The following is a 21,986-nucleotide window of genomic DNA, read 5'->3' on the forward strand; positions in this document are numbered from 1 at the left end:
GAGATATGTCTGGAGACCTGCGTGTCAGAGGGTGGAAAAGAAAGAAATAATTTAGTGTCATCAGCATAGCAGTGGTAGGAGAAACCATGAGAAGATATTACATCACCAAGAGAACGAGTATATGAAGAGAAGAGAAGGGGGCCTAGTACTAAGCCTTGTGGAACACCAATGGAGAGTCTACACGGTTTGGATGTGGATCCTCTCCATATCACCTGATAGGACCGTGCCTCCAGATAGAACTGAAACCATCTCCAAGTAGAGCCAGTCACACCAAGCCTGAAGAGAACAGAGGGAAGCAATGGGAAATTGACTCAGGAGGATGTTGAGCACATCAATGAAGTGATCTAGGGAGGTAGGTAGATGACAATGATAAGAAGTTTGATGGGGAAAGACACTATAATGGCATGAAATTTAAAAGAGGAGATGGAAAGAGTAGAGAAGGAAAGTGGAGTGAAACACCACTCTCAAGACAATAGTAAACCTGTGCCACCACACCTGCCGAGACGCTTCAGAGAATGGGTAAATGAAAAGGCAGAGGACAGGGCAGCCGGAGTCGGCGAGTTCTCAGGGGTGATCTATGTTTCTGTTAGAGCCAGGAAGTGTAGGAAGTGGAGGGATGCTAATGCTGAGATGAAGTCAGCCTTCTGGACAGCAGATTGGCAGTTCCAGAGCCCTCCTGCCAGCACGATATGTGATGGTGCCAAGCGTTGTGAGTCAGTGAGGTTTCTGAGATTGCAATGTCTATGATAGCGTCGAGGAGATCTTTGGGATCTGCGGACAGGAATTGTGAAACACATTTCAGATGCTTGATTTGTGGATGTATGAGATAAAAGATTGAGATAATATGAGAAGAAGAATATGAGAGAAGCTGAGTTTGTGAAGTCCGGTAGGTGAGATGTAAATGAACTGATTGAGAGCACCACCAAACCTTCTCCAGATGTTGATGTGGTTTTCATATGACAAAATGAACAGACAGGAAAGGGCCATAAATCACAAAGTTGGACTTTTGTACAAGGACTGGTATGGTGTCTAGAAGGGCAATAAATTAATTATTCCCAAGGCAGTACTTTGGATCTATTATCTAGTGTTATTACACAGAACATAAGGCAGTAAGATGAAGATGTAATGACGATTTAGTCTAGTTAAGATATAAAAGTCTAGTTTTAAGATATTTAGTCTAGTTAAGATATAAAAGTTAATACAAGTCACCTTTTTAATGTCTGATTAGTCTCCAGGTTACAGAGTTACAAGTCTATCTTAGCCAAGCTACTTGCCACAATCTTCACTGGTTGATAGCTACTTTAAAATCAGCTAGGTACAAGGAGACATCACAAAGTACATAAAAAGAGACTGGCCATGTTGACGTTATTTCCCTGACTGTATTCAATTTATGCTGGCTGTCTATTAAGTTATGCATCGATTACTTATATCTATATGTGTCATGTGGGAACTTCAGCACATTCAGTGCATTTGTTATGTCTGTGCTGTACTGTACATGTGCTCCTATTGCATTATATATTGCTGGTGCAGCACTGCAGTGTGCTTCTACTGGGACTGTTCCCTCTGTCCTCTGGGCTGCCTGACTAATTCCTGCTCCTGAACTTGCCCAATATGACACAATAGTCACAGTCCCTTCACCTCTGACATGCTTCGTTGTCATGAACAATATTTATGTGCAAATTAGCAGACTGAGTACCTGGATACCAGGCTATAAGAGTTTGCTGAGTTGCTTAATCTGTTTCTATCTACACATTACCTACATGTTATCAATTATTTATGATTGTTGCTATCCTTTGTCTAAGAATAGTTTCCCTTTTGAGTCTGGGTCCTCCTTAATAGAAGGCACTAGAAAAGAATTTAAGGAAAAGTATTTTTTTATTGAATTTTTCCTGCCACTGTCACCTTTGACTTGCTCATTAGGGGGTTACACCGTGAGTCCTGTAAAGCTGTTAAAGCCTTTGCTAAAAGCGCAATAAAACTGAATTAAATAAAACTGAACTATGGCTATTGACTACAATTTCTGATCTCTTAAAGCATTAAAGTATAGCAGGGCTACTGTTAATCCCTAGAATCACATAGAACAAGTTTTCATTGGTTCAATGACATGTACAGTCCACAGACCTCAACCCCATCAACAACTGTTCAGTTGTTCAGTTATCCAATTTGCATCAACTTTGCAATATAATCAGTCTTGCACAATGCATGCCAGAATCCATGCATGGGCAAACGCATGCTGTTCCAAAGGTTAAACAAGGCGCAACATGCTACTAGACAGGTGTACAGGATTTGGTAACTGAGTGTTATGACAAAAACTGGTCCACATTAATTTCACTTAAGCTTATATTATTTACATTTTAATCATGTGAATGACAATTAATCACAAGAAAAAAACACTCACCTTGAGGGTCTGAGAAATGTCAAATGCTCAAAGCATTTTTCAAATAAAATTTTAGAATTTGTTAGTTGGCTCTTTAGCACATTGTAGCCTGTTGCCTATTCAGTATTGTAAACGACAGCATTTTAAATATTTTCATGCTAAAATGAAATTTTCTTAATTTCATGCATGATAATTAAGAATATATTGTGCAGCCATGACAAAGTAATATTATTCCAGTAACGTGTGATTTAATACCATTAATAAACATTACTCATTTAATATTAGTGTTAACACTATGATATTTTGGACTCAAAATGTAAAGTGCTTTAGAAATTAGATTAGAAATAAGAAAAACTTCTAAAGTAAGGCTTTAGTAAATTGAATATTTACTTACTTTATTTAAGGTTTTATGTAGTCATATACTCATGAATTTAAAAAAAAAGCATTTACAGGAAAAGATAAAAATATCAAAACTGTCAAGACCAACTAAAGAATGACAATCTCAGCAGTTTAAGGCTCACCCTTTAATATGCCTACTACATTATTTTACTTGTGTCTTAAGAAACTTACCAGTTTTGACCCTGCTAATCTCCATCAAATTTGACACAGTCAATTTTGTGACAAAACCAGAAGGAACAAACAGCCAAACTGTGACTCAACCCCTAAATCTTCAGAATATTAATTAAATAAAAGATGCAGCCTCTAATAGCCAAACTGAAATAATATTCTTTCATTCATAATTCTTGTGCAAAAGCTCTTAAAATATTAAAGACTGCCAGTTAAGACACCATCCTTTCAAACATCAAGGTGTAAAAGTGCAGTAGATTCCCCAGTGATCACTTGTGTAGCGACCACAGTCCAATTTCTCCATTCCAATCAATGTCATGTGTTCAGGAGACATTCGAGGCCCTGTTGTTGCAGGCCTCAGGTAGATACGGTCAAAGCGACACCTACTAACATAAGATACACCCTTATTGCTGTTCATTTTGGTGTCCCATGTATATCTGCAATGTTCCGGTTTCCCTAGCTCCTCCCACACGTCAGTAACACCAGAAGGTAGACCTCCCACCTTTGCCACCTGCTCAGACATAAAACATAGTAACAGAATAACTCAGAATAAAACATAGTAACAAGTAACTATAGATGTATGGTGCAGCTTTTCAGTCACCAATTAAGCCTAGCACAAGCTGTAGCAAATTATGACATTTATGGTGACACTTCAGTTGCATAAAAGGCCATAAAAATATTTAATGAACTCAACTTTAGTTTTAAATGTTCACCAGTTTTACAAACAACTGGCCTCTGGACTTTGATTAGCTCACTCCAAAAACTTTACATTCTTGCTCAATATTTCTGCTCAGGGCTTTCTTTTCTAACTTGGGTCTCTGTCTTATTGAATGACCCTTGTGTCTTTCAGAACCTATATATCATGCACAATTCCAAGGCCTTGCTAATGTGAATTTTGAATATTATGAATTCCATCTTTTTAATACATGCTTTAGTCAAAAAAAGGAAAAAAGTAAAGAACTTATCGGTATCAGGAAATGTTTCATTAAAAGTAGAAAATTACTTCAGGGTCTCTCAGATTGGTGTCCCCTCCAAAGATGACAGTCGTGTTATCTGGCACCTCTTTTATGTTCTGAAGGACCACCTTCAATTGTTTCATTCTCTCTGCAGCCTGATCTTTACAGCTCTCCAAATGTGATGTCATCAAATACAGTTCCTGACCAAAGAAAGTTACCTGTGTGATACAGAATCATGTTTAGATGCAGACAAATCAAATCACTGATTGATTTTTGATTGACTGATTAGATAAAGTTCTTGTGGACCCATTTACTTGCACGAGTGAAGTTCAAAACATTTCATGCTTTGACACTGTTTAGGCTCTACATTATAAATAGTGTTTGGACAAACCCTTACCTGGGCACATAAAAGATTTCTCATCATCTGTGTTGTTGGGTAAGAAATTATTTCATGTTTGTGTAGTTTTACTCTTGATTTTTTCAGCAACATGCCAGTGAAGTATCCATCTTCATTTCCTTTAAGGATAACAGAAAAAAATACTTGCATCAAAACACACTTCAAAGCATACTACATTAAGATCAGACATTTCTTACCTTCAACAAACACATAGCTGACAGCACGTTTCTTAATATATTGAGCATATGAAGGGATGAGTTCTTGAAGGAATACCACATCTGGCGTGTATCTGCAAGAGAGGCCAAAGCAAAGCTATTTATAATGAATACAAAATGTAGCTGCAAAATATCATTTGTTAATCATTAATGCAATAATGGCATTCCAATAGATGCAATATTGTGATTTGTTGGACAATTTGCAGTATAAATACTGCAGCAGGCTGAATATCCAGTGAGCCCTCTATACAAACACAACCACTTTTTATTTGTGCTGTGGGCATCCTGAACAATCTCATTTAAGGTGTGTGTTCTAAGCATGTTTTCATGAAATACAACACTTAAATAATCCAAGAAGCATAAATCATTCTGGTCAAAATAATACAGGCCAGTCTTTACCTATGGCACATCAGAGGTTCCCCTGTATTAGTATGTTAGTATATGAATATATATTGCAACCACAGTACGTACCAATACACTCACAATATAGCATTTTGTCCATTTTGCTTACAATATAGCATCAAATTCAACTCACAGTGTCAGATAAGAACACAGGCCTCTTGCACGTTCCACAAGACTTAATGTATCCAGTCCATCCACATTCCAGGAGACAAGTGAAAGCTTGCGGTCACCTTCCTCCACCTCACTGCCTTTTGAACTGGTGCTGCTAGTGCAAGCAGGCTCATCCTCAGTCAGGTCAATACTAGAATTGCAAAATGAACCAGTCAAATTTAATCCAGAGAAATATGATGGTAATGATTTCAAATCATCTTTCTTGTTCAGTAGAAACTTAAAAGCTGAGCTAAAACCACACTTGAGCACATGACAATGACTGGAGTGTGTCAATGAATGACAATGAATGCTAGAAATAGTGAGTCAAAACGTTCATGATCAGTGCAAAAATAGCATATATATTAGGGTCGACTGACGCAGAATTAACTATATATTACCAGTCCACTTTTTCAGAGATCATCCTCCTTTTTGTTTCAGGAGAATGAGCCTTCTCTAGAAGGTCTGTCTTCTTTCTCTTATTCAAAGGTCTATTGTTTTTTATCTCCTCTGTGTCCTCAGCGTCAAAAACTGATTCCATATCTGCTTCGAAGAAAGAGTTCAATGCTCTCTAAAAAAAGGAGTAGGGGCACAAAGGTCGAACTCACGTTTATTCAGGCCTAAATGCATAAATGATTGTAAGACAATGAGCTTGCTACCTTTAGCAAACGTAACCAACCTCCATATCCCATTCATTTTCAGCGAGGTAACATTGAGCCACAGCGCTATCCGACTCAGTGACATTAGCGAATTTCTCGCACAGACGCAGCCTCGTCTCCTCTAAGTTTTCCATTAGCGTTACTTCTTTATCTGACATTACAGAGCGTCCTATTCAGTTTCTATTTCTCCGAGTATCTCTATACGGCGGGACATTTTTGACCTGGTGTGAAAGTAACAACGGTCCGGGTAGAAACCTACCCTTCTTACACTTTTTGGGGGGGACCGGTATTTGGAGAAAGGTTTCAGTATATACCGACATACGAATTCTTTATAAGGCACAGCAAAATCTCTTAAAAGCCGAACTAGCTATCACATAAAATACATCAATCTTAAAGCATCACCGGGATTGCGTTCGAAGATTGTTGGAAGATTTCTCGCAGTTCCAGTGCAAGTCTGGTGACATCCGGTTCATCTCAACGCAACATTTATATATTTTATACTAATGTTGTGCATTTCGCATTACAAACACACACAAAATAATAATAATAATAATAATAATAATAATAATAATAATAATAATAATAATAATAATAATAATAATAATCATTATATATATATATATATATATATATATATATATATATATATATATATATATATATATATATATATATATATATATATATATATGTGTGTGTGTGTGTGTGTGTGTGTGTGTGTGTGTGTGTGTGTGTGTGTGTGTGTACACATACGTATGTGTATAACAACAATAACCGAGTTATTGGGTCATTTATCATGGCCCTTTGTAATATCATTTAATGTTCTGAAATAGTAAAACATGTAAATATGGAATGAAAATAACAAACCATACTTGAATTATCCCCTAGTATATAGCATTTGATAGTTTCATAAATAATTCTGTGATGTGAAAACATTATCACTATATTTAAGAAATAGGGCGCTTTTGTGAATAATATGTACCTTCTTTGATATAACATTGTTTAATTTTCTTTTTTAAAAAAGACTAAAAACAAAATATTAGCTAAACTACGTTTTGTCAAATTCGCTGATCTTCACGTCATTACGTGAAGAAGTTGTTGTTGTGCAATATTTGTAGATCACGCGTCTACGTAAAAACATCGCGGTAGTGGACGGTATGCGGAACTGTGTAGGATTAGCTAGCTAGCTGGTTGTATCCCGTTAGCTGCCATCAAATAACTCGGGATTAAGATCTCTCGTCGCTAACGTCCCATATTAGAAGAGGAAAACAAGGTAATTTATCAATCTAGGTCGTTTTGTAGCGAATGTGTTTTGTTGTCTTCATATAATAAACGGCTAGATTACACTTATCAAATTTAGTTAATAAACGGCTGTTTTAGCTAGGCTCGCTAACCTAGCTATTTTAGCGAGCTTAATGTCTCTTAATGTGTCTAAGGTAGCTGACTAGGTAGCTACTAGCTAGCTGCTTGCTATTCAAATCTGATGGCTATCTACCGCTATCTAGCGAGATAGCTAATACCAGCTAAGTATTTTAGTAGGTTGATGGAGTTCATTTACTGTGAATACTGTTTACTAATGTTCGCTGTCATCAATTCAGGAAGCAATGCTAAAATCTGAATGGTGTGCATATGTAGGTTAACTGTACCCATTTTATGTAATACAGCAATGGGATAATCTTGTATTCTTCAATCACCACCATATTTTCATCTTAGCTAGAACAAGTAGCTATCTACTACATTTATACACGGTTTTCCTCGCAGTACGGGTCCATGGAGGAGCCGGGAACTGTTGAGGTTACTGTTAAAACTCTAGACTCTCAGAGTAGGAGCTACACTGTCCGGGGAGAGGTAAAGTAATCATTAATATCTGTGTCAGAAGAGTGGCTTTCGGTGACTTCACCTAATAATAACCATTGCTGTAACACTTGCTTTCACGTAACTCTAATATTATAAACAGTAATTAATATTTTCCATTAGTGTATTAACTATGCAGTAATGTAAACTGATGTAAACTGTGATGCAGCAAAGCTCAAACTCCAGAAACATTGATGCATTTTGTGCTTGTCAGGGTATAATTTAATATTAGTGTAGGCTAGTTTTTAATATTCTGACTGACCAATTGATAATCTCTTTCCTTTTCTCAGTGGACAGTGAAAAATTTTAAAGAGCATATTGCTTCCTCAGTTGAGATTCCAGTGGATAAGCAAAGGCTGATATACCAGGGCAGGGTGCTGCAGGATGAGAGGACTCTGACAGAATATAGTAAGTGTTCCTGAATACATAGAAACATAGGTGCAGCTGCTGTTATCCTGTGTTTTTGGTCAGGTATTAAGATGTAGTCTACAAACCATGGATTTGAAGTGTAGTCCTCAGGATCTCTGGTCACGTTGAATATTCATGCACAAACAATATCAAATAAGAGGTTTGTGACTCACATTTTGTTTTCCTGTTGTCTGCTTTGCTTGTTCTTAGATGTTGATGGAAAGGTTATTCATCTTGTTGAGCGGGCTCCCCCGCAGACTACACAGTCTGGAGGTGGGGGAGGTGCGGTGCCTAGCTCATCTGGTGGACCAGATGGAGGCTCCAGCTCTTCTCACTCCTCAACCTCCACCTCCCAGGGAACTCCACATGACCGCAATGGCAATAGCTACGTCATGCTGGGAACCTTTAACCTCCCTGTTAACATCATGGACCCCCAGCAGATACAGGTTACCACAGCGTGTAGATTCTCAGGTTAAATTCAGTTAAGAGAGTTTGTTAGTGATTGAATAAGCCTGTTTTCTGATACAGCTTTGAATGTGATTGAAGCTGTTGTAATCTACTCTAAAGTTCTTAATAACCTTTGCCAGACTTTGCCACTGAAAGAATCCAACCTCTGTCTTCAGTCCTATGATTTCTCCAACATCCCTCTATTCAAAGAGATGCATCCTTAGCATTTAGCCTACCCATCTATGTTTTGTGAATAAGAATCGACAGGCAGTGAGAACTACCTTATTGTGTAGAAGGTTCTGGTTTGGTTGTTATTGCTGATTATAGAGCTCAGAACTGTGCTAGCTAGTACTAGGTATTGGCATGGAAAGGGGAGGAAAAATAGATATGTGACAGGTATTCTGAAAATATAATAAAAAATGTATCTGTTGTCCACTAGATGTCTGTGCAGCAGATGATGGCTGGTGTTGGGGAGACGGGGCGTAATGCCAGAGTTAGTACCAGCACTGGAGTAAGCAGCATTAGAAACTGAATAGAACTATCAGTATGTTTCTTTTGTACTGCAGCAATAGATGCTTTACCAGTAAAGTCTTTCATGTACATGCTTATCTTAGTAAACCTGGAGTAAATTCTGGGGTATCCACAGCATATTTCTGCAGATCATGACTAGAGTTTTAACACTTGTGTGCTGTTCATTTTCTCAACTTCAGAGCAATGGATCTGTGGATGTGCATATAAACTTGGACCAAACAATGCACAGTGAACCAAGGATAAGGCTCCAGTTGGCTGAAAATCTGTTGCGAGAGACTCAGTCTTTGATTCACAGACTGGAGGTAGGGTCTTCCCCTGACAGCTTACAACAGAATAATTAGAACTAGTTGGGTTATGTGTATTTCTTTGAGGTATTGTGGATTCAGTTAAAGTGCATTTATTATTTTAATTTTAGGGTCATCCACATGCAGCATCTACCCTTCAGGCACCTGCTGCTCCAGAGCCACCTTCTACACCTTCTTCCTCATCTGAGCAACCCATGGACACCTCTCCACCACCACCTTCAGCCCCCACTTCGTCCTCTGCATCAACACAGACAGAGGGACCTCCTCACTCTGGATCAAAGTAAGAGAATCCCTCTGTCTTTGGTGATCTGTGTTAGTCTGTCTTCTTTGGCCTTTTTCTTATTATTGGTCATTTAGTATCATTTTAAATGTGTTGCATTATAGAATAGAATATTCATGTGCACAGCCAAAACTGTATGGCAGAGCTGTAAAGTGTCTCTCTTAATTTGTTTCAGTAGTCCTTGCCCATTGGAGCTAGTGGGGGTTCTCTCAGAGGTGCGGAGGGTGGAGGAGAGACTTCGCCCTTTTATGGAAAGAACCCACTCCATACTGGGAGCAGCTGCTTCAGCTGATTACAATAATAATGTATGGGTTAAATTTCAACCCTTAAAACATTTCTGTTTAAAATACAGGAGTGCAATTTTACATTAGATTTGTCATAGAAACAGTAGCTCATTTCTGTTGATAGACACAAGAGCGTGAGGAAAATCAGCGCATTCTCAATATGGTTGGAGAATCCCTTCATCTCCTAGGCAACACATTGGTTGCTTTGAGTGATCTTCGATGCAATTTGGCTGCCCAGCCTCCCCGCCACCTGCATGTGGTTCGGCCTATTTCCCACTATACTTCCCCTGTTTTGCTGCAGAGTGGACTGCCCCACATACCAATACCGGTGAGCTACCAAAGCAGATTACCTTTTTTGCTGTGCTGTTACAAGTAGGATTGTTTAGAAACCTCTTAATCCAAGATATTTTTTTAAGTATGCAAAATGTCTATTTTTTTCAACTGTATGTTATTTGTGTCATTGTTCTTTGCAGATGAACATTGGCACAACTGTTACCATGACCTCTAATGGCAGACAGCCAAGTGAAAGTCAGCCACCAACATCTCAACCCTCTGGCCAATCAGAGGTACAGAGTCAGACACAGGAACCACCTCCTCTATCTAATGGAGCCAATCAGCAGCCTGGTCAGGGGACTCCTCGGGTGATCAGAATCACCCATCAGACCATGGAGCCAGTGGTGGTGATGCAGATGAACCTGGATGGTATGTTTCTACTAATTGCTTTGTGAACCGCTCTGTTTTTTAGCACTGTATTGGAGTTCAACTGTTCTTTCCTGGTCTGTCATAATCTCTGGTTAACAAATACAGTCTCATTTCACTATTGGTAAAATTGTCTGTAATTTTTTTTTAACTTTATTTGGGTGCTGTTATATGCATAGATTGAGCGGAATCCCTCCATGAGGTTGGCCAGTGCTCTCAGACCTGGATTGATTGGGGCAGTAGTATAATGCTAGCCACTGATCTGTGCATTTTTGTGCAACAGATTCAGGCAGTGGAGCTCAGGCCCAACAGAATGCCAATGCTGCTGGACAGACCGGTCAGTGTCCACTACTTTTCATAGTGTAAACCAGCTGCAGACATTTTGACCTTAAGAGATTTCTTGCAGCAGTTCATGGGGACTATGATATCAGGAATCCACTATTGTTTATTTCCACGTAACCCTTTATATTGCTATTGTTGGCTATAGGTGTTGGGTTTAGATAGTGTAGTTTTCTTTATAGTTCATATAAAGAAGTGTCCTGTCCCCCCCAGCAACAGTAATTTCACTTGGATTTTGTCTATCAGTAGATTCTCTGTTTTATCAGTATTTTTTTTTACTTGTCTCTTCTTTTCTCCAAAGGAACTCCACCTATCCAAATCCCAGGCTTGCCTCCAGAGTTCATGCAAGCCATTGTGCACCAGATCTCTCAGCAAGCTGCTGCCATGGCTACTGCAGCCTCAGCAGCCTCACACCAGCCACGTGTTCCAGTTCCAGCTGCCCAGAGTGGAGAAGGCCAAGCTGCTCCTCATCCTACTCAGGCCAGGGTGGTCATCACTCGACCATCCTTCTCCCCACACATTCCTCAGCCAGCAGGCACCAGAGGTACTACCATCAACCTGCGTGCAGCAGTGCCCCCTACAGGCAGCCACCAGCCTGGGCAGGTGTGTGCGAACCTTTTCACTTTTTTGACGTGATTTGTAAATATTTTGTCTATAATATTTTTTCCCCTGTCTCATGGTATGTAATTTTCCTGAACATTCTTAATTCTCTATAGGGCAATCCTCTGGCACCCTCTCCTCTCACTCAGATGATGAGTGGCTTGGTGGGGCAGATTCTGATGCCGATGCACACAGGTAAGATGCACTATATGGGTAGCTCCTGCCTGGCTTCCTCTACAGCTCTTGACACACCTCATCGCTGGCCCAATATATTGCTTATAATTCCTATGCATTTATGGTCTGTTTTAAACAATGTTCACATTATGAAAATCCATAAATCTGAAAAGTATTGAATTAAAGACTGAGAGATATCACTTTCTGCTATGATCAGAAGTGCAAATGAGCCCAAAACTGTAGTCAACCCTGACAGTTTCTTTTACCTCTACTAACTGAGCCTCCTTTGTTGAACATTTGATGACTGACTTATTTGATTCAAATTGTAGCAGATTTTAACCGACTGTCAACTAAACTAAACCTGTTTCCTTCCCAGGTGTTCAGACTTCAACTACCTCTTCATCCCACTCATTCTCTTTTTCTACCTCTTCATCTTCCTCTTCACCATCCTTTGCAACTGCTCCTCCCCCCTCAGCCAACACATCTGGTCAGACAACCACTCGTACAACCAGCACAGCTTCTGTAGGCCAGTCTCAGGAGGGGGGCCCGGAAGGAAGTTTGCCCCAGCTGTTTGGCTCCCTCTTGGGAGGAGCCGCTGGAGCGGGTGGGGGCGTCCCTGGTGGCACTCCATCAATCACAGTGACTGTGCCTGGTGTCCCTGCCTTTATCCAAGGCTTGTCTGATTTCATCCAGGTCAGTGTTGTTGTTTTCCTATAGGTTTGCACAAATGCTATGTGGAAAACTATCCAACTTACTATTACAATTTTTTAAAAAGCTTATTGTTTGTGTGTATTGATTTTTCTTTCTTTTTCTTTCTTTCGTTCCTTCCTTCTTTTTTCTTTCTTTCTTTTTCTCTCCAGGCCAATGAACCTGTATTCTCTACCCTGAACCAGCCTACATCTGCCCCTGCTGCCCCGCCTGCCCCTTCAGCATCGCCTGTCAGCCCCCAGCAATTGCCAAGTGGAACAGGGGATTCTTTGAGCCCAGAGCTGTTCACGGGAATTGTGCAGGGTGTGCTCTCCACCATGATGGGCTCTCTGGGTGCTGGTCAGGGCAACAGTGAGAGCATTGCCCAGTTCATCCAGAGACTCTCTGAGACCAGTAACCTCTTCACTGCTGGGGCTGGGGATGCTGTGGGTGAGTGCTTCCTGCTAAAACTGAAGTCAGTTCCAGTCAGTTCCATTACGTTAAGTCTATCAAGGTGGTTAGGGAAGTGTTGTGTAATCCTATCCACAAAGAGCAGCTTTGTCTCCTGGTTTTTGGTTCCTAGCACAAGCACACTTAATGTCAAATCATTTGATCTCAGTTCTCAAACAAGTGATTATTCATTTTGGATGTAATTCTGCTCGGTTGGGGTAAAAACCAGCGGTCTGGTTTTAGGGTACACCCAATGTTTCACATGAGTCTCATACTCACTGTGTCTCTGTGTCAGGTTTCTTTGGAGACCTGTTGTCTTTGGTCTGTCAGAGTTTCTCCATGGTAGACATGGTGTTGTTGCTGCATGGGAATCCCCAGCCTCTGAGTCGCATCCAGCCTGAACTCTCAGCCTTCTTTAGGGAGCACTATCTCCAGGGCCGAGAGCCTACTGACGCCAACATTGCTGTAAGCCTCCTACCCCTGACGAGTCACCATGCACCATTACTGAACTAGAGCATATGATCCCATTTCTCTAGCTGTTCTGGGAAGTCAGTTTCTATACCAGCCCCACTATTACCAGGCTTGAGTCAAAAACAGATACAGAATCAGTTCATTTGTTGCAATTATGGAACATACACTGGAGCATACACATTGTTACCAGTTTGAATAGCAGAGGATCTTAATGTTCCCTTCTAGACTGCTGCTGAAGATCTGATCAATGGACTTGAAGAGTATATCGCTGAGAGCTTTGTAAGTTTAACACATGCACATACTACCATTTCAAACCATTTAACCAACAAAAGCCTGACATTTTGTTTGCTTGCTGTGTCAGTCCATAGTTGCAGTGCGAGAGGGGGTGGACATCATCCAAACCAACATGTGCTTCCTCAGACAGCAGTTCACACACATGGCCACACACATACTCCGCTGTACAGGTACCCACTGCTCTACCTACAGCAATGCACAAATGTCTGATTTGCTTTTTAGCAGGCAGAGAGCAAAGTGAGTTGCATTGCAAAGGCCAAAACCAGTGTTTTGTGTTTTTGTATATCACCTTTTAGAGACAGCTGTATGTGTACTTGTTTGTTCAGAATAAAATGTTACCATAAGCATGAACACACTCAGGATAGCTTTCCTGAAGGAGGCTGAATTGTGGAGGTTCTTTTACGTCTGATCCACTATTAAGTGGTTTATTTTGTCTTAACTTTCTGTAAATTATAGTGCAGCATTGTGTGCTCAAGTGTCTAATTTCTCTATTTGCAGATCACACCTTTGGTCCTCGTTTGCTGTTCCTGTGCACTCAGGGCCTGTTTGAGTGTCTGGCTCTCAACCTGTACTGTTTAAGAGGAGAGCAAAGAGCTCTTACTGCAGTCATCAACCACCGCATTGTTAGTTCACCCTCGTCACTCTCTAATCTCTTAAAGAGAAACAAATTCTTCTTTATTAGCATTAGCAGTCAAGTAGGTAATTTCTCTGATGTGGATTGCCGCGTTTTAAACTGAAAAAAAAACCCCAGAAGTTAACAAGCCCTGTGGGGGTGTTTTGTTTGTGCATTCAGAGGAGGATGTCTGCAGAGGTTAACCCCAGTCTAGTAAACTGGCTGACCAGCATGATGTCTATGAGACTCCATGTGATCCTAGACCATAACCCGGTTACAGAGAACCAGATCCAGCATTATGTAATCTACACACAGGTCATTTTCTCATATGAATGCCTTCTTCAGATCTTGTACAACCACTTCTAAATTTAGCTCTGCATACATATTTTTCTGAATGTATTTGTTCCCTCTTTCTATTTATAGTCTGAAACTGCTGTGAGAGTGGAGTCAGACACTCAAGCAGTCCAACAAACTGAGAGCCAGAGTGTTCAGGTAAGCATATGCATAAGAGCCGTCATAAGATGTGCTATTTGTAACTACTACTGTGTATCTTTATATAGCAGACTTACAGATAAATGAATTGCATTCATTGCAAAGGCCAAAATAAATTACCATGGAAGGTTAACAGCTTGCATCTTCATGAAAATGCAAGTTGAAGCTATGTCACATTGCTGTGGTTTCATTCTTTTACTGGCTACCTTGTACATCTACCCATTCTCTAGAAGCTGTCTTACAAACCTGCATATATTACCACACCATAGAATGTATGATACCAGTATCTTGCAAAAATGCACTGTTTGAAAACGTGTTATATATTATTGAATTCAGCTGTGTTCAGTGAAAACATTCAGTGTTTCTGTGGACCTTTTTCCACAATTGCAGCTTAAGTATACCTCGTGCAAGATGGAACAATGCAGGAATGACGTAATGCATTATTGTGACCTATAGATGGAAGAGGGTTTGTCTCCAGCCCATGCCACCACTGCTGAAGAAGCCTTGTCATCGTCTGGAGAGAGTGCTAGTATAGATAATGGAGAGCCAACTGCAGATGTTTCTCCTCAAAGGTCATCGTCAGGGGAGACACGAGCACCATCTACTGCTGGGAGGGAGGAGTCAGGCACAGAGGCGGAACTGTGGGCAGCTACAGTGCCTCCTGTAAGACTTTGTCTCATGATTTTCTCACTACATACTTAGAGGATTCTCATAGAAAGCTGAGATCTGACATGTTTCTGAATGATGTTTGTGTTTCTATAAATTCTATCAGGAGTGGGTGCCCATCATTAGGCATGACATGTTGTCTCAGCGGAAAATGAAAGCTCAGCCTCCGATGTCTGATGCTTATCTTCAGGGAATGCCTGCAAAGAGGAGGAAGGTTAGTTTTTGCAATACAATACAAGTTTTGATTTTAGTGTAGAAAGGAATCCTTCTGAAAACTAAGCCTCTGAGACAGATGTTGCTTCGAGACATGAGTGTGGGTGAATTCTATGTACCATACTCATAACAGTCTGCACTATGTTTTAAAGACTGCTCAGGGCGAGGGACCACACCTTTCTCTCTCTGACGCCGTGAGTTGTGCTGCCAGGACAGTAGGAGTGCGGCCCGTCACTACCCCAGACAGCCTGCAGGTGGAGCTAGAGACACCAGCGCTGCAAGAGGCCTATGCACAACAGGTGATAATGGATGTAAATTGAATATTGTTCCTGACATCAATAATCAAAATGAGAATGTGCATATGAAAGTTGGACTCTCTGAACAAAATCTTTTATTTTATGTCCCTTTCAGGTTAAGAGTGATCTAAAGAAAAAAGTTAATGAAGACCCAGATTACAACTCTCAGCGTTTCCCCAATACGCAAAAGGTTTTCTCAGATGACTCCTAACCTTAAAGATCAATTTTGCTCATGACTACCAATTCAGATGTTCACACAACCTATTAGGGACTCAAACAGACAATAGATGAGCTGGATTCTGTGATTGGGACTGATCCTTTCACTCTTCACTTCATGTGCAATAGACACCATTTATTGTGAACCCTTCCTAATCTTCTCAGTAGACCATGTATTTGGGACCAGATACCTAGTGTCCAGTTTCACTTTTATTGGATTTGTGTATATCCTTAAGGCTTTCTATGTCATTTCAGTTGTAATATAGATGTATATTGCTGTAATTTGTTTGTATTAGTGGCAATAAAAGCAGCGGCAGTACTACCATGCATACTTGAAATAAAAATGTACTTTCTCCAAAACAGATTGACCAGTAAATGGTCTGAGTATGATTTTTTTATAATAAAAATGTGCCCATCTTGTTTCTTTTATCAGGATAAATAGATGAGCTTGTAAGTCAGTCCACCATCATGAGCGTTCACCTTCACTGCTATGTGTCTCTCTCCAACACTGTCTCCCTGTGCTTTAGTCAATATCTTAGGATCTGTGATTACCAATTTTCTTTCATAAATTAAAATCCTTCATGTTTGTTGGTTGTGACTGTCCTGCAATAAAAATGTCCTATTTTATTTCGACCTCTCTGAAACTCATTTTTCAAGTTAACATTTCATAGGATAATAGTTTATGGCAATCTGTAAAATTGACCTCAGTATTTGAACATCAATGGCATGATGCCAATAATGTCATTGTTTATTAGGAGAGTGTCATCTAAACTGAAATTCTGAAATCAAAATCGGGTGAAATTGAATTTTGTGGATCTTTAACACAGTTCCCTAAAAGACAAATGCACCAAGGTACCTTTCTGCTGTATTATTCGTGATCATAATTATAACATTTTACATTCCAAGTAGTAAATGTGTTTACACTTTATTATTCACACATTTTCAAACCTGAATTTGGGTTATGACAGTATTTATCTTACCTGTAACTGCAATAGTTGTGTAAGGCTCTTAGAAAGCACAAACAGCGTGATGCACTCAGGGAAACCACAGAGAAGAGCTATGTTTTCTCATTCTGTCACTGAAACAAGATTATGATCCTCAGTCTATATACTTTATAATCTAAGAATGCACTTTGCATTTCATATACTTTCACATCCAGCAAAATCATCTTTGAATATTAAATTGATTAATAAAGAACATCTACTGGTAAATTTACATATCTGAATTATTAGGGCAATAGACTGTGGAAATTCTATCTTTTACCTCCCTGAGTTAAAGAAATATAACTTTCTTATACTTAGAGTTTCCTATGTTATTAGCAAAAACTACTTAATAATTGTTTTATTATGAGTAGCAGAATCTACTTACCAGACACCCCAGTGCCCGTTTTGTTTTATTCATAATATGAAAAGCAAAAAAATTCCTCCATTCACATTTACATTGGGAATTATGTTAAACAGCCCAAGGCTGTATTCAGATTTATGAATGAACCACCCGCCCCTCTACCGCTTGCTTTCCTGCTTTTCCATAATGTAATAATGAAACATTTAATCAAAAAAGCAGTTTACATACAAAGAGTATAGTGCAGAAGTGTGATACCTTTATAAAGAGAACACATTTTAACACACAGTCTCCAGGTACAAGCAGAATATCTTTCCAAGGAGTGTGCCAGCTCAGTCAAAGAGAAGGCCCATGATACAATGTGATATTACTAGTGTACATCATTTCCAATGACCTGGCTTGGACTGGTCCCCCATTTGTGTACTGTTAACCCCTCTCAACTTGCAAAATATACAAATTGTGTGCTTTAAATTAGTCTAAATAAGCTTTGTCATACAGCAAAGACATAACACAATGAAGCACAGCATAAATGGATCCAGACAGTGTTTCAGCTAATGTACAACAGGTTATAGCAGGGCCATTTAAGGTAAAAGTGCTATACAAGTACTTTTTCACTTTAGATAAGCAACTATAACTGCATTTATAATGCACTAATCCTCTCTTAGTGAAAAACTTAATGAATTAATGAATAAAGTCATTGTGCAGTCTGGATTTGTATAATGTAGTATCAAATAAAACATTTAGGCTACATGTTACTACAAATGAAAAAAATGTTCTTAAGTGGGCTCGAAACAACCACACTGAAGTCTAGAATGTGTTATCTGCACCACTGAACCACATTTTACCCTACAAAACCTGCATGATTACTGCTTTTACTGAAGCCAACAAATTTTCGAAAGACATGCCCTCGTTCCAGGAGCAGCCTTGTTTCCAGCCACTGAAAGCGATATAAGGATCACTGTGGAACTGGAGCACAACTGATTGGTGGCATGCACCACATGCAGGCAGCAAGACACACTTCACACTATTTTATTGGATGAATGGGTTTGCTGGAAATCAAGGCTACTCCATAAGTCATGAAGTCATAAATAGTCATATATAACATAAATCCATTTGTACTAAACTCAGTAAATTCCTTTCGGTGGCCAATGGTCTGGTTAATATTGGGGGGGGGGGGGGGGGGGTATTCATTAAAAAAAAAAACACTACCGCTCTTCTCTATAACTGTGTGCTTGTTATCACCTGACATACAGTAAACAGAATGGAAGAAATAGGGGGTAGGAAAAATAGCCTGCACTAGTGGTTTCCAGCGCACACAAGCATTACAGAGGCTGCCTGAAGGTATCAGCAGAGTTGGCATAGCACAATATTCCTTGACATATATTGCTTTACATATATGAGAGATAAGATGGTTTATATTTCCTATTGTCAGAAAAACATCTGTTCTTAACCTTAGTTGCTGGCTTTTCCCTCCTTCAATTCTATCTTGCCTTCTCTTTCAGGTGTTCTTGAGAAGGTTTACTCTTCCCTCTCACTGAGAACAGTAATAACACATGCTCCTCCACACGGCTACACCACATGTCTTGTACGTGCTCCCTTCCTTACTCTCGGCTCTGTCTGATGGCGGAGAGGAGCGGCGGCAGCAGGTTGAGGGCAGGCCTGGGCTCCTGAACACCCAGAGCCACTAGGGCTCCCGCCAGCAGGGATGTCACTTTTGGCAGCACAGGAGGCTGGGCCTGCATCACCTGCACAAGCACAAACATCAACTGTGACTCAGTATCCATCTTCTAGATTGGCCATGTTTTAATGCTTGAAATGACAAGCCACCAGAAACATTCAAAACAAACAAAAAAAAGGCAGTCTCACCTTTTCAACTTTATGACAGTGTATGAGTCCATCAGAGCCGACATAGAAGGTAGAGAATGCATCATATGTCCTGTTAACAGAAAACAGTATTCATTGTGAGACTCCAAATTAGAGGTCACACACGAAGCCCTGCTCTGCTCAGTCATACCTATGAAACTGTGTCTTGTCCTTCTTGTAGAAGCGGAGCAGTAGAGAGTAGAAGGGCAAGCCCTTGACCCTCCACCTTGCTTTGATGGAGCCGTCCTCTGGGTGCTTAGTTAACTTCAGCACCTCCATCCGTACCTCCGCATAGTAACACAGACACAGCAATCTCCATAGCGACAGAATCAGTTGGTATGCTACACGACCTCTAAGGAGGCAGATAGAAGAGAGGTATGCAAAAGAATGTTGTCTTCCATCTGCTCTATGCTATAAGTTCTTCAGTGAAGCATGTTGTTATAAAAATACTAAAGAAGTGGCATTGAGTGTACATTCATAAAAAAAATTAATCATCACACCTAGTCCTGGTGTTGAGAAGACCATTGATAAACTCCAAATCATTGCAATACATGGAGTAGTCATGATTCTTCACAAAAAAGCTGGGGAGCTGGAACACAATGTAAACATATAGTAACATAAAAGCAAACCCAATTTAAATGTCAGACAGCAGGCAAAAGCAAAAAAAGTACTACAAACATTAGATGATTGCTTTCTGAAGTATTACCTCAATCCTAAGTCTCTCATATATGATAGCAAGTTTCTCCTCATTCTCCTTGTCTTTCTCACTGAAACCTTTCTCCACACTCCCCAGCTCCCCATGACTGCAGAGTGAGACAGGGGAAAGTGGGTAGCGAGCCTGTCCTTCATGTTCAATCCTCAGCCTGCCAGCAACCTCCAACAAGGGCTCCATCCCGGGGCAGTGAAAGCAAAAGAAATGAGAGCCCAGAGTGAAGGGAGCTGGACATCCTTCAGTTTCAAACAAACTCCGGAATGAGACCTGCTCCCTCTGCTCCCACTGAGGCCTTCTTCCATTCCTTATTTTTCCAGTAACACTAATGTCATCATCTCTCCTCCCGTCAACAGTGGTTAAAGGAAAAAACAAATCAGTAGGACTGTTGGTTCCCAAACCTTGGAGCTCATTCAGGCTGACTTGTCCAAACAGGGGTACCTTAATCAGTGTGTACTGCTCATCTTTCTCCCTGGGTTTAAACAGAACGCACAGGCTAAGGGTCTCCTCCCACTCATCTAGACTTTGCACTCTATGCGGCTGGCAGGCATGGTGGAATGGGTGAAAAAGGGACAACTTCTTGGAAGATTGGTAATTCAGGCTATTTGGGGGAGCCAAAGCCCATGATGCACTACTAAGGACTCTGTAGGTGCCACTCAACTGTGAGTCAAGTTTCTGCAAATAAGACAACACGGTAGACATCAATGTAGTTAGACTGCAGCTCTTTCAAAGTACATGAATATATAATCAGAATAACAGAAGTGTATCTACCTGCCATTCACACCAGCTCTGTTTCTTTATTGGCTGCCTGCTACACTGGCTCCTGATGCAACCCACCCAAAATGAGACACCCCTTCTGCACACAGCCATTCAGGTCAGGGTGCTGGGCAACCTAACAATATTAGGTTATAGGTAAATTGGCATATTTGTGCAAACCAGTGGTGAGGAAGTTTAATCTTCTCATCCACCGTCAGCTTTCAATATGTGATTTCTCCTCTATGGGAAGGAAAAGAGATAGAGAGAATAATCTCAGCTCTTCCGAGTATAATTTCACGAACAAACTTAGACCTGCCATCAAGGTTTGCATCTGGAATGATAGTATTTCAAGATTAGCGTGAGAGCTCAGTGTTGGTTAACTTGCTTTTATGGAGCATTTCTTGCAGTAATACAAAATACGCCATGGTAGCACGTGATCCGCCTACACTGAGTGACAGCGGCAAGTTTGTAAAAGACAGAAAGAAACAACTTGACTAAACAAGGACAGAAACGAAATAGATCTCAACCCACTATCTACAATACTACTCGTTCCCTCTTACCGTTTGCTGTAGGTTAGTCGGTATTCGGTGAAAAAGAAAAAACAACAGTCTTGAACATCGTTAAAGAGCGTTAGGTTTTGGGATCGGTTAGTTAAACCAGCTAGGTCATGCAACTAATTACATTTTTTATATATCAAGCCGATTATTCTATAGCTACCGTACCTACATTGTTGCGTTAGCTTTGTAATCCAATTACTTCAAACTAAATGTTTAAAACTAAATGAAAAAATTATGAACCGCTAATACAACGCGCTACAAACACTTTCAAGCTAACTTGGCTAAGAGCTATCCTATCTAGCCTATCTAGCTAGCTAAGTAATCTAACCTGCCAGATTTATTGTAAACCTAGTTAGATGCATACCTGTAAAGAAATAATCGTGTGACGATTCGAATATTGTGTACGAATGTTAAAATCAATGAACGTGATTAGAAATGTAAATATTATAGCGCCGGAATCTCTTGCTAACCTTACACAAATGTCACATCTCTTCCAATGCCCTTGCCCACCGCAACCCTAGTACGCATGCGTGAACTACAAAGGCGCACACCTATTCCTGAGCGACAGTAATACCGGATGTGACAATTTGACATGTTTTTACAAAATAAAAATCCGTAGATACTCCCGAACTTTGTGAACTCCGTTTGTTTCTAAAATTTTGCATTGGCTGAATACAGGCATGGGTCGTTTAAGTGATATATGCGATGTAGACCATAAGGG

At 40.1% G+C, this 21,986-nt stretch overlaps 3 protein-coding genes across 17 annotated transcripts in view; 1 reads left to right on the forward strand and 2 right to left on the reverse strand.

The window, feature by feature from the left end:
* The window catches only part of tdp2b (tyrosyl-DNA phosphodiesterase 2b), a 7,691-nt gene extending 1,559 nt beyond the window's left edge, over window positions 1–6,132 (reverse strand). For 2 of the 4 annotated variants that reach the window (XM_026995646.3, XM_081703162.1), the window contains exons 1-8: window positions 5,741–6,132; window positions 5,463–5,632; window positions 5,048–5,215; window positions 4,495–4,586; window positions 4,298–4,416; window positions 3,948–4,118; window positions 496–3,455; window positions 1–276 (exon numbers count right to left, since the gene is read on the reverse strand). The exon at window positions 1–276 is cut by the window's left edge and continues 86 nt beyond it. In XM_026995646.3, the coding sequence (XP_026851447.2) occupies window positions 3,180–3,455; window positions 3,948–4,118; window positions 4,298–4,416; window positions 4,495–4,586; window positions 5,048–5,215; window positions 5,463–5,632; window positions 5,741–5,878 (1,134 nt within the window). In that variant the 5' untranslated portion in view covers window positions 5,879–6,132 and the 3' untranslated portion in view covers window positions 1–276; window positions 496–3,179. Of the gene's footprint in view, window positions 277–495; window positions 3,456–3,947; window positions 4,119–4,297; window positions 4,417–4,494; window positions 4,587–5,047; window positions 5,216–5,462; window positions 5,633–5,720 lie in introns of all 4 variants that reach the window. The other 2 variants (XM_081703156.1, XM_026995647.3) reach the window with 2 other exon arrangements.
* Window positions 6,133–6,851: 719 nt separating this feature from the next.
* Window positions 6,852–16,666, forward strand: bag6l (BCL2 associated athanogene 6, like). 7 transcript variants are annotated; one of them, XM_026995655.3, is made up of 25 exons: window positions 6,852–6,993; window positions 7,482–7,568; window positions 7,865–7,982; window positions 8,193–8,428; window positions 8,869–8,940; window positions 9,140–9,262; window positions 9,376–9,545; window positions 9,721–9,850; window positions 9,954–10,157; window positions 10,303–10,531; window positions 10,812–10,865; window positions 11,169–11,470; window positions 11,584–11,662; window positions 12,018–12,334; window positions 12,502–12,778; window positions 13,074–13,243; window positions 13,475–13,528; window positions 13,611–13,713; window positions 14,042–14,166; window positions 14,337–14,471; window positions 14,580–14,648; window positions 15,105–15,311; window positions 15,421–15,528; window positions 15,680–15,826; window positions 15,939–16,666. In XM_026995655.3, the coding sequence occupies exons 2-25, from the start codon at window positions 7,491–7,493 to the stop codon at window positions 16,032–16,034; spliced, it is 3,603 nt and encodes a 1,200-aa protein (XP_026851456.2). In that variant the 5' UTR covers window positions 6,852–6,993; window positions 7,482–7,490; the 3' UTR covers window positions 16,035–16,666. The 7 variants fall into 7 exon arrangements, with proteins under 7 accessions (XP_026851456.2, XP_081559315.1, XP_026851457.2 ...); XM_081703189.1 differs by having other exon boundaries at window positions 12,117–12,334; XM_026995656.3 differs by having other exon boundaries at window positions 9,724–9,850.
* Window positions 16,667–17,617: 951 nt separating this feature from the next.
* c2h6orf136 (chromosome 2 C6orf136 homolog) lies at window positions 17,618–21,808 on the reverse strand. 6 transcript variants are annotated; one of them, XM_026995666.3, is made up of 7 exons: window positions 21,736–21,808; window positions 20,724–20,844; window positions 19,950–20,627; window positions 19,744–19,832; window positions 19,395–19,595; window positions 19,247–19,316; window positions 17,618–19,125 (listed from the first exon to the last, which is right to left on the reverse strand). In XM_026995666.3, exons 2-7 carry the CDS (start codon window positions 20,820–20,822, stop codon window positions 18,982–18,984), a joined length of 1,281 nt encoding a protein of 426 aa, XP_026851467.2. In that variant the 5' UTR covers window positions 20,823–20,844; window positions 21,736–21,808; the 3' UTR covers window positions 17,618–18,981. The 6 variants fall into 6 exon arrangements, with proteins under 6 accessions (XP_026851467.2, XP_026851463.2, XP_026851465.2 ...); XM_026995662.3 differs by having other exon boundaries at window positions 20,724–20,948; window positions 21,736–21,793; XM_026995664.3 differs by having other exon boundaries at window positions 21,630–21,780.
* Between the last annotated feature and the right edge of the window lie 178 nt (window positions 21,809–21,986).

The sequence above is a fragment of the Electrophorus electricus genome, chromosome 2, assembly GCF_041902795.1.
Source record: "Electrophorus electricus isolate QZ-2024a chromosome 2, ASM4190279v1, whole genome shotgun sequence".
Lineage (NCBI taxonomy): Eukaryota > Metazoa > Chordata > Actinopteri > Gymnotiformes > Gymnotidae > Electrophorus > Electrophorus electricus.